The sequence below is a fragment of the Leuciscus leuciscus genome, assembly GCF_965113295.1.
Source record: "Leuciscus leuciscus genome assembly, chromosome: 20".
Classification (NCBI taxonomy): domain Eukaryota; kingdom Metazoa; phylum Chordata; class Actinopteri; order Cypriniformes; family Leuciscidae; genus Leuciscus; species Leuciscus leuciscus.
The window spans coordinates 3,233,065-3,244,784 of NC_138744.1; the positions used below are offsets into that span (position 1 = coordinate 3,233,065).

Consider the following 11,720-nt stretch of genomic DNA (forward strand, 5'->3'; position numbering starts at 1 on the left):
TCGAGATAAAGTCACGTGCCGCTCGCTCGGATACGCCTATGTGAACTTCGAGCAACACACTGATGGTGAGATGATTGAGAAGATCACCGTTTAACATGAATAATCAGCTGACCAGTGTGATTTCATAAGTGTTCTGTGAAATATTTGTGTACCTAAGCAAAAAAAGAAAAGAAAAAAAGAAGTCCTATGTCACTCAATTTCTTTAGGCCTAATTTCTTCTGAATTTTGTAATTTTTTTTGTAATGCCATTGCATTGTTTAGAGCATAAGAAACAATATTTTATTCATATGTTATGCTATGTCCTCTGTAGTGGATACCAGGACTCAGTTAGGCTATTTAAAAAAATAAAAAGGCATAAAAGTACATCTCTTTTTTTAACTAAAAAGTTAAGATATGTTATGATAACGTAATGAATTGATATAGGCTACCATTATGCACTCAAATAAAATGAAGCCTTTTAAGATTTACGCATTGAATAACCCTTATGTATTTTAATTGAAAAATTGATTAAGGATTGTTCAATTATTCAATTTAAAATATGTAAGGATTGTTCAGTTAAAAAAAACGTGGGTTTTTTTTCTTGAAACAAGAACAAATATCTGCCAATGGGGTCAGAAAAATACACTTAATTCAAAGAGAAAGCAAGATTATTTTCAGACCCGCACTGGCAGATATTTTTTCTCATTTTAAGCAAAAACTCACTTCATTTTGATATTAAATATCTAAACAATCTTAAAATAATATACATTTATTTAATATGCAAAATGACATAAGATAAGTCTTGTTTTCTAAAAATGTTCAAATTAAACAGAATTATATAAAAGTGCCAATGCATGAGAAAAATAAAACTTAATTCAAAGAGAAAACCGGATTATGTTTCTTAACCCTGCACTGGCAGATTATTTTAAAAGCAAAAACATTAATTTTATACTTCAAGATTGCATGTTATGTTCTTGTTCATCTCAAGTAAATGTATCGATTTAAGAATACATTTTTAGATATTTACATTTTTATATGGGACAAGCTGTCACATTTCTGATTGACACTTGTTTATTGATTTGGGAGGAATCAAAAAACAAAAAGCATTTGAAAATCTGCACTTAAAAATGATCCAATTAGTCAAGAAATTCCTAATCACATTTGCTTCTTTGTAACATTGGATCTCCTTCACATCTTAGCCGAACGAGCCTTGGATACCATGAACTTTGACCTCATGCAGGGTAGGCCAATGCGTCTAATGTGGTGTCAGCGAAACCCTTCTCTGAGGAAGAGTGGCGTGGGAAACGTCTTCATTAAGAACCTGCAGAAATCCATTGACAGCGAGGGCCTGTTGGACATCTTCTCATCATTTGGAAACATCTTGTCCTGTAAAGTAAGTAGGTTCTCCACCTCCAGCTCTAATGTAAGATAAGATCAATATTCAGCGCAGGAGAATCTGAAGCACGTTTCTTTTCATTAAGGTGTCTTGTGATGAAGACGGATCGAAAGGCTTTGGATTTGTGCACTTCGAGACGCATGAAGCTGCTGAAAAAGCCATCGAGAAATTAAACGGCATGTTGATCAATGAGCTGAAAGTGTAAGTCGTGACTAAACGCATTGATTTCATGGGAGCATGTCTATGTTCCCACAGCCCTATGTTCCCATAGCCTTATGTTCCCACAGCCCTAACCCTAACATACCTAAACCTACCCCTCACAGGAGGGAGACTTGTCTGGGATGTTATTGGGCTATCCCTGTACCAGCACAAGCACTAAAACCTACCCTTCATAGGGGACATAGTTAAATGAGAGAACATAGGGCTGTGGGAACATATGGTTGTGGGAACATAGGGCTGTGAGAACATAGGGCCTAATTTTAAAAAAATTCAGTAAAAAAAAATTCTTAGAAATGTGGAAACATAGGGCCGTGGGAACATAGGGCTGTGGGAACAAAGGGCTGACCCCAATTTGGGAATGTTGAGTCTTGGAAGCGGAGGTTAAAGAGTACCTGAAAAACTTGGGTAAAAGTACAGATACCTTACAGCAAAAATGACTCCACTGCAGTCACCAATTCCAATACAACTTGACTTGAGTAAAAGTCTTAAGGCGGCCGCACACCGGACGCGCACCTCAGCGCCGCGCCGCGCCACGTCTAGGACAACTGTCACCTGAAAATCCGATAACATCAGCAATTTTCTGATTTCTGTAAATAAATATAAAACTAAATGTATATTGCAGCACAGGGTGAGGTCCGTATATACATTAACTACGATTTGAGACACATACATGTAAATTTAATATAAAACTATGTAAATGGCGCTCTGTGGCGCGGCAGGATTTTGAACACGGTCCTGAGCCGCCGCGGCCAGACGCCGAAAGGCACCGCCGGTGTGTGTACTCTCATAGAGAATAGTGTGTTCGAATTTAAAAGACGTGGCGCTGCGCGGCGCGCCGCCGAGCTGCGCGTCCGGTGTGTGACCCCCTTCAGAGTATCTGATTTAAACAGTTCTTTAGTATTTTACTCGTACTGTAAAATAAAAGATGCACTGGTATTCAACACCTATAAGAGACAAGGAGAGCAATCGCATGTTTTTATGTAAAGTCGAAATAGAACTGAAAACCTCAATATTGCAATAAATCAAGGTCGACACAACAGCCTCTTAAACAATCTTAAAGGATTAGTTCACTTTAAAAAAAAATGTTTACTGATAATTTACTCACCCCGATGTCATCCAAGATATCCATGTCTTTCTTTCTTCAGTCAAAAAGAAATTAAGGTTTTTGAGGAAAACTTTCCAGGATTTTTCTACACAGAATGGACTTCAATGGCAACCAACTATACCAATGTTCAAAGAAGGTTCAAATGTCCGTCTCAATGCAGCTTCAAAGTCTCGACACGATCCCAGTCGAGAAATAAGGGTCTTATCTAGCGAAACAATCGGTCATTTTCTAAAAAATTATATATATATACATATACTTTTTAACCACAAATGCCCGTCTTGTACCATCTCTGAGTATTATGTCATCATGTTGGAAAGGTCACAAAAAAAAAAAAAAAAAAAAAAAAATTATTTTATTAAAACAAAGATGTCGGACGATTTTGAAGTCGGAGGAGAAAATGAGATGGAGTTTTTCGCCCTTCCCAACCTTTCTGAACCGGAGTACACAGACAAATAACTGATGACGTGACGCGTGACCTTTCCAACGTGATGAGGCAATGCGTGGCGCATCTCAGAGATGGAGCACGACGAGCATTTGTGGTTAAAAAGTATATATATATACAGTATATATATTTATTTATTTTTTAGAAAATGACGATCGTTTCGCTAGATAAGACCCTTATAATCTCGACTGGGATCGTGTCGAGACTTTGAAGCTGCATTGAGACGGACATTTGAACCTTCTTTGAACATTGGAATAGTTGGTTGCCATTGAAGTCCATTCTGTGTAGAAAAATCCTGGAAAGTTTTCCTCAAAAACCTTAATTTCTTTCCGACTGAAGAAAGAAAGACATGGATATCTCGGATGACATCGGGGTGAGTAAATTATCAGCAAACATTTTTTTGAAAGTGAACTAATCCTTTAAGTCTCAGTTAAGCTCAAGAGCTCATGAAGGGCATAAGTAAACCCATTATTCAAAAAGGCCTTCTATATAATATTAATAATGTTAATTATAATTAAAGCCTAAAAAAGTTAATGGCCACATCATGCACTGGACGTCATCATGTCCTCATCTCAAATATGAAACACCTGCAACTAGCTGATAATGCACTCACATTCGAGTAAAGTATTTTTAACAAGTTTGGGTAAACAAGGGAAAAGCCATAGACAGTATAAGAAATGGACAGAGTCATCTCATTGGAACTCAATTGAGGCAAGTGAAGCCCGTTTTCAGCGATTTTTTAGGACTTCCGTTCCTGACGCGCAGACTCAAACTGAGCTTGACGACGTAGATGTGACGTGAGCAACCCGTCTGTCTTCTAGTGGCTGTGGCATGAGAAATCTGAATCATTCCCTTCCGAATCTTGCAGAGACGGAGATCGTGAGTAGGAGGTGTCCATGAGCTTGGAGCAGGAGAAACTTTTGCTAGGTATTCTGATTAATTATTTTGTCATTTTGCCTCCACGTCTCCCCGATTGCCCACGAGCTTCTCCTCCCGTCAATACGGTAATCTCTCTACTGTGCGACAGAGAGTCGCGTGGTTATGACGCAATCGCTAGCCTACTTTTACAAAAACTGTTTTTACGGGGCCATAACGTAAGCTACAAGGTAATGGAGCATTTTATACATTGTCGTGTTTCTTTAGAAATAAATAATGGACAAATGGAGTCTTTAAACGCCTCAGATGTAAAGTTATTCGCTGTCAAAGTGATGCCAAAATGAATGGGAGTCAATGGGATGCTAACAGCAGGTGAAGTTCTGCTACAAGATGGTGGCACGCGGCCGGCTTCAACTTCCGGTCGACTTCCTTCCCGCTTGGGAAAAGCACACAAGATCTAGTACCTTCATTGCCCTGTAGATGGGGATATCTCTTCCTTTATAACAAATAAACCTCAGCAGAAATCGGTATAGGTGCCATGATGCAAAATGTAGTTTGTAATTGCAATACTCATTTCAAATGTGTTGGAGTAAAGAGTACATACTTATTCAAAAATGTAGTCAAGTAGAGAGTAAAAGTAAGTTACTCAGTCAAAGTACAAAGTAGCCAAAAAGATACTGAAGTTCAGTAACTTTTAGTCTCATATTATATGCTGCACCTTTAAGGTTCGTCGGCCACTTCAAATCGCAAAAGGAGCGCGAGGCTGAGATGCAGAATAGAGCAAAAGAGTTCACTAACATTTACATCAAGAACTTTGGACCAGATGTGGATTCCAAGACACTGACCGAGATATTCAGCAAATTCGGTGAGGATTTGTTATATGGAAGTAATGAAACATTTTTCTCTTGTTCTGTTGCGTCTTTGACACTTTTCTTTTTATTTTAGGCCCAACCTTGAGCGTCCGGGTCATGACGGATGAGAGGGGGAACTCTAGAGGATTTGGTTTTGTCAGCTTTGAGAAACACAATGATGCCAAGAGGGTGAGAGATGAAACAGAGGCCAAGAGAGTGTAGTGAACCAAACGAGGGGAAAGAGTGATCTGTATGTTTGAGTGTTTATTGATTTTAACACTCCATCACAAGGCTATTTTATTCTTTCAACCAACAGCAAACCACATGCACATGATTATGAATATTATGGGCTGCAAATGATCCTAGAGGCAGCATTTGTCTGGTTCTGTGCTTTAAACTTCACAGTTTTTAGAAATTAATGCTACTTTTAAAAAATTTTGTCACCAATTTAAACACGAGCCCCATAAGGTGTGTCCCAAATGGCACTTAATGATGAGGTTTTGTCACCCTCCCCTTCTTCTACATAGTGCTATTTTAGTATTATTAATATGCTTTTAGTGCTGTCAAAACGATTAATCGCATCTAACATAAAAGTTTTTGTTTACATAATATGTGTGTGTACTGTATATATTTATATATTTGGACCTTGAATCGGTAATAAAAGTATTGAATTGAGAATATATATATATATATAGATATATAGATAGATAGATAGATATATCATAGATATATCATATAGAGATAGACAATGTATACACATTATGTAAACACATTTTTTTGTTATATATTATATTAATTATTTAAAATTTTAAATTGAGGTAATCTGTAGAATCTGCACTACATGGATCTGTCCATTTTAAAATATATTTTGGATATACTCATTGCATGTGACCCGTGACCCTAGTATAGAGGATAAGTGGTTTGATATTCTCAATGAAAAAAATGGAAAAAAAAACCCTGGTGGGAGACCGAATCGTACTGGAACGGGACTGAATACGACGGAGCTGTACAAAATGTAACGTTTGCGGGAAGAAATATAACTTATATCTGGGTTTTTTTGCAAGTGAGAGTAAATACCTGGTCACATTTGTTCTAAAATTACTACAACCGTCATGTTTACATAGCTCACCTCACACAGTGCTGCACTTACTCATGATTTCTCTCAACATAGGGACAGGAGAGCTGTCAGTCAATAAATGGAAGAAAAAAAAGTAATTTGCGTACATTTATTGAAAAAGTAACTCGGATATTTAAAAGTAATGCGTGACTTTACTAGTTACTTGAAAAAAGTAATCTGATTACATAACTCAAGTTACTTGTAATGCTTAACCCCCAACACTGATACTAAGTGGACCTCAGGGGGACAATAAATAAGAGAATTGTGTGATGTAACCCCAAGGCCGTGGACGAGCTGAACAGGATGGAGATGAGCGGCAGACTCGTGTACGTGGGCCGAGCTCAGAAGAGACGAGAACGTCAGGTGGAACTGAAGCGACGCTTCAAGCAGGTCAAACAGGAGCACATCATGCGCTATCAGGTACCAGTGAACCTCCCGCATTTATTACGATTTATAACCATAACTATTCTCTAATTCTAAGAGAATAGGGAAGTGCTCACCATGACTCTAACTATAATGTCACAGAAGAACGAAATTGTTGGAATCACTTTCAGCGTTAAGTATTGTTAAAGTTATCATTATAGTTATTGTTATAATGATCTTTGTTGTTTTAGTTATAGGCATCGTTATCATTATTGTCTTGAGTCGTAACACGCTTTGATCATCTTGACAGGGAGTGAATCTGTACGTCAAGAATCTGAGTGACAGCGTAGACAGCGATCTTCTCCTCAAAGAGTTCTCGCCGTACGGGGACATCACCAGCGCTAAGGTAGGAATTCATTTTTCATCATAAAGAAATAGTTCATGTCATTATTTGATTGTAAACCCAGTAAATGCAAATGAAACTGCAGCCGAAGATCCAGAAGTGTGTGTTTTTTTTCCATTCAGGTGATGACAGACGGCGGCCGCAGCAAAGGCTTCGGATTCGTTTGCTTCTCCTGTCCTGAAGAGGCCACCAGAGCCATTACTGAGATGAACTGCCGCATCATCGGCTCCAAGCCCATATACGTCTCTCTCGCCCAGAGGAAGGAGGAGCGTCAGGCCCACCTCATCCACCAATACATGATGAGAAGCGCGAGGCTGCTGCTAAACCCGCTGGTGGAGCCGTTCGGCACGAGTCCACACGCTGAGCACTTCACACCTGCACAGGTCGAGATTCACATCAAATACTCTCACCATAATACAGGGTGTGAAAGGGTTACTTCACCCAAAAATGAAAATTCTGTCAGTAATTACTCTCCCTCATGTTGTTCCAACCCCGTTAGATTTTCGTTCATCTTCAGAACACAAATTAAGATATTGTTGATTAAATCTGAGAGCTGTCTCACTCCTCCATAGGCTTCTATGTTGTTGAAACTTGCCGGCCCAGAAAGTTAGTGAGGACAATGTTTAAAATAGTCCAAGTGACTACAGTGGCTCAACCTTAAGTTTATCAAGCCACGAGAATACTTTTTGTGCGCAAAAAACCCCTAAAATAGCGACTTTATTCAACTCTTAATTTTCCTCTGTGTGGGCCTCTGAGTGAGTTCACGTAGTGTAACAGAGCAGCGCTTCTGGGTTGTACGTCAGAACGTAGGCTCACTATTGGCCAGCATCACACCCATCACACACATGACCAGCGTCGGCCAATAGCGCGCCTACATTCTGAGACGTACAACCCAGAAGCGCTGCGCTGTTACACTACGTGAACTCACTCAGAGACCCACACAGAAGAAAATGAAGAGTTGATTGAATAAAGTCGCTATTTTAGTTTTTTTTGCGCAAAAAAAGTAATTCTCGTCACTTGATAAACTTCTGGTTGAGCCACTGTAGTCAGTTACGGGGTTGGAACAACATGAGTGAGTAATTACCGACAGAATTTTCATTTTTGGGTGAACTAACCCTTGAAGAAAAGCACATGTGACGGGTTTTATTACATGCTTGATCCGTATGTTTCACAGGATCAGAATCACTCTTCATACATCACCCAACCTCAACCCGGCACTCAGTGGGACGCACAGAACATCAGCCCTCACTGTGAGCAGACCTTCTTTAATAATACACAACGTGCTTTATGTAGAGCAGGGTTTCCCAAACTGGGGTTCTCGAGCGAATCGTACAAATGTAAAACAAAAACAAAAATCGAAATAAAACACTTTTATTTATATTTATTTATAAAAATTTATTATATCATAAAATAAAAAATAGAGATAAATTAAACCATTCAAATAAAAACTCTTACTAAAATGAAAAGTAACCTTTTTTTGTTCAAAATTAACTAAATTTAAATAATAAAAAATCTAAAATGAATATAAAAATATATATTTTTTAATAAATTGATCATTTGAAATAAAAACAATCAAAATAAAAACCCTAGCTGCATGTAATTTCAGCATTATCCAGTGTCAGAGAGCTGTAAACATGTGAATGTGTTGCTAATTTTTCTTTTCTTTTTAAATATTAACTTAAAATCTTAAAACGCCCAACTCGGACACTTGTCTTAAAATTATTCCCGAGCTTTCCGGTGGTAAATAGGACTTGATCTGGCGTTTGTGTCCAATATTTAATTAGGAAACTCATATTTATGATAATTCCAATAGCACAATAGAGAGAAAACACATAAAGTGACCAGGGTAGGGTTGCACCAACCATTCACACCACTTAAATTTGAACGTAAAGAGTCTTAGTAACTACTAGCTAGTTTGTAACTAACTCTGTACTTTATTCCATTGCACCATTTGTTCTTAATGCAGAACGTAGCTAGTAGGTCGTAAGCTCTCCGTAAAGTAATGCGTAGTTGCCAAATATGACATTTACCCTCAATGATCCTCAATTACCCTTCAAATACGTGAGCAGAAGTTGTTTAAATGCTGTGAATTTCAGTTTATCCTTCACTCTAACTTCTTTTGCCTCACGTAACCAATGGTAAATATAAGTTTTCATTCAATACAATACTAATTTATCATAAGTAGGCATTTTTATATGTAAATAACAGACAATAAAGATCAATAAATCAATACGGACATGAGGAATTACCTTTATTTGTTACATTTAGTTCATGTTGAAGAGCCTCTAACAAAGTAATCTATTCACATAATGTTCTCTCTCTTAAAATGTAAGCAAGTGTAAATGTCAGCATTATCATACAGTACAGGCCAAACTTTACAGGCCAAACTTTACATTATCATACAGTACAGACACATTACTATTTTTAATGTTTTTGAAAGAAGTTTCTTCTGCTCATCAAGCCTGCATTTATTTGATCAAAAATACAGAAAAAATATATAATATTGTGATATATTATTACAATTTAAAATAATTGGTTTTCAATTTATTATACTTTAAATTATCATTTATTTCTGTGATGCAAAGCTGAATTTTCAGGATCATTACTCCAGTCTATCACATGATCCTTTAGAAATCATTTCATTATCAAAGTTGGAAACAGTTCTGCTGCTTAATATTTTTTCATAACCTGTGATACTTTCTTAGGATACTTTGATGAATAAAAAAAAGAAAAAAGAAAATGTTTTAAAAATAGAAATCTTTTGTAACAACAATATACACTACTGGTCAGTCATTTGGGGTCAGTCATTTTTTTTCTTTCTTTTTTTGAAATAAATCAATACTTTTATTCAGCAAGGATGTGTTAAATTGATCAAAAGTGATAGTAAAGAAGATTTATATTATTAGAAAATATTTTTTTATTTTGAATAAATGCAGTTCTTTTGAACCTTTTATTCATCAAATATATTAGGCAGCAGAACTGTGTCCAACACTCATAATAAATCAGAATATTAGAATGATTTCTAAAGGATCATGTGATAGACTGGAGTAATGATCCTGAAAATTCAGCTTTGCATCACAGAAATAAATGATAATTTAAAGTAAAATAAATTGAAACCAATTATTTTAAATTGTAATAATATATCACAATATTACATTTTTTTTCTGTATTTTTGATCAAATAAATGCAGGCTTGATGAGCAGAAGAAACTTCTTTCAAAAACATAAAAAATAGTAATGTGTCCAAACTTTTGGCCTGTACTGTATATGTCTAGAGAATTGAAGTCTGTCAGGTAAAACAAGAGCTTATTGATGTTGTTCTGTGAGACTACCATTTATTCCAACCGTTTCTCCTGATCAGAGGCTTCCATAATAACTATATAGTTTATTATGTGTACAGTTACGCTTCAACACAGTTTTATGGTGTAACGCAAAAATATTTAATAGTGTGTAAGTTATAACTTAGTGCCCATTTACGTCAAAACAAGGCTAGTTTGTAGCTGACGGCACAGCTAGTGTAATCGGCCCTGTCTAATACGACACACCCATTTAAGTTCCTGGAGTCTTTACTAATGAGCTGATGACTTGAATCAGGTGTGTTTGATTAGGGAGACATCTAAAGTGTGCAGTGCTATAGGGGTCCTTCAGGACCAGGATTGGGAACCACTGAAAGCTAGAGCTTCTGATGGATTTCTTTATCATCTGTCTTCCTCACAGGCAGTCTCACTCACTGGACGCCCAGCACAGCTGCAGTGTACGGAGAACTGCAACACACGTACACACCTGAAGATAACAACCACTACGAGTTCACAGGCACACCGCAGGAGCAGTGGGCTGAGCAACAGGTGCACTTCACATCTCACTAAACGAGTCGCTTTAAAAAGCACTATATAAATGATTCACTCTCTTATAAAATAAATAATTATTTTTTTAAATGCAAGCCATCAAAATAAAACACTTACTAAAAACAAAGTCATACAAACATAAAATTAAAAGAAACATAAGATCACTGAAATGCTGTTAGAGATTGATGAATGTGAACTGATTCAGTTGCTGCACTCCAGTGACTCTTTGTGCATGAAGGTTTGTTCCCGTTAGTTTGGCTTTGATGTATGATTTGTTTCTGTAGTGTGTAATTTTTGTGTGTGTTCAGGTGAATGAAGCACTTGGTGTTTATCAATCTTATCAGCCAACGGATGCGACACTGATATCCTTCACCAGCCCTGGTATTCTCACTGCCTGAGACCACAACGGATTGATTTTATTTATTTTAATGTTTTTTTAAAATAAATGTAGCAATTTAATGAGAAAAATATTGTTCTGCAACAATATAAATAAATATATTTGCTTTTTTTTCTTCCATGTCAAATGAAAAATGTGTTTGCAACAATATAAATAAATATATTTGCAGTTTTGCTGGTTTGTTTGTTTGTTTTTTCCAAGGCATTTTTATTTTAAAAATACCAATGCCACATTTAATTTTCCACATTCAAATCAAAGTTGAGTAAAGGAAGATGTAACCTGTAGATGACAAATAATAGACGAGTGTCAAATAATAAAGATTATGAATATAGAGCAGTGTAGCAAGAAGATTGCATATAATAAATGAGCTGTGTTTTTTTTTTTTTTAAAGAAAAGAGCAAAAAAAACAGGGAGGCAAAAAGCATAAAGATATTTTGGTAAATTCATATGACATTTAAAGGGATAGTTCACCCAAAAATGAAGATTCTGTCCTCATTTACTCACCCTCAAGTTGTTCCAAACCTGTACGAGTTTCTTTCTTCTGTTGAACTATCCCTTTAAGGCATTTGGCATTACCGCTTTATCCAAAGCAACTTACATCAGCACTTCACACATTCCCTGGGAAACAAACACATGACCTTGACGTTCACCTCTTATTTAAATGGACACCCATTTCGGTCACATAAGAAAGAAAAAAACATGCTTTGGTAAATCGTAATTATGAAGAA

The 11,720-nt window shown here is 36.6% G+C and overlaps 2 protein-coding genes across 2 annotated transcripts in view; both read left to right on the top strand.

Annotated features, from left to right (window-relative positions):
• Positions 1-11,720, top strand: part of ethe1 (ETHE1 persulfide dioxygenase) — an 86,555-nt gene that overhangs the window by 48,412 nt on the left and 26,423 nt on the right. The gene's annotated exons all lie outside the window — the stretch shown is intronic.
• Positions 1,094-11,054, top strand: LOC309484437 (polyadenylate-binding protein 1-like). The gene is made up of 10 exons (XM_082150774.1): positions 1,094-1,372; positions 1,461-1,576; positions 4,743-4,882; positions 4,963-5,057; positions 6,268-6,405; positions 6,659-6,754; positions 6,874-7,134; positions 7,926-8,001; positions 10,468-10,595; positions 10,904-11,054. Exons 1-10 carry the CDS (start codon positions 1,199-1,201, stop codon positions 10,991-10,993), a joined length of 1,314 nt encoding a protein of 437 aa, XP_082006900.1. The 5' UTR covers positions 1,094-1,198; the 3' UTR covers positions 10,994-11,054.

Excerpts from the sequence above, each read along its gene's own strand:
- LOC309484437 (XM_082150774.1), top strand. The coding sequence starts at position 1,199 with ATGAACTTTGACCTCATGCAGGGTAGGCCAATGCGTCTAATGTGGTGT. Across the intron at positions 4,883-4,962 it reads CGAGATATTCAGCAAATTCG|GCCCAACCTTGAGCGTCCGG; the intron begins GTGAGGATTTGT and ends TTTTTATTTTAG. Across the intron at positions 6,755-6,873 it reads GGGACATCACCAGCGCTAAG|GTGATGACAGACGGCGGCCG; the intron begins GTAGGAATTCAT and ends TTTTCCATTCAG.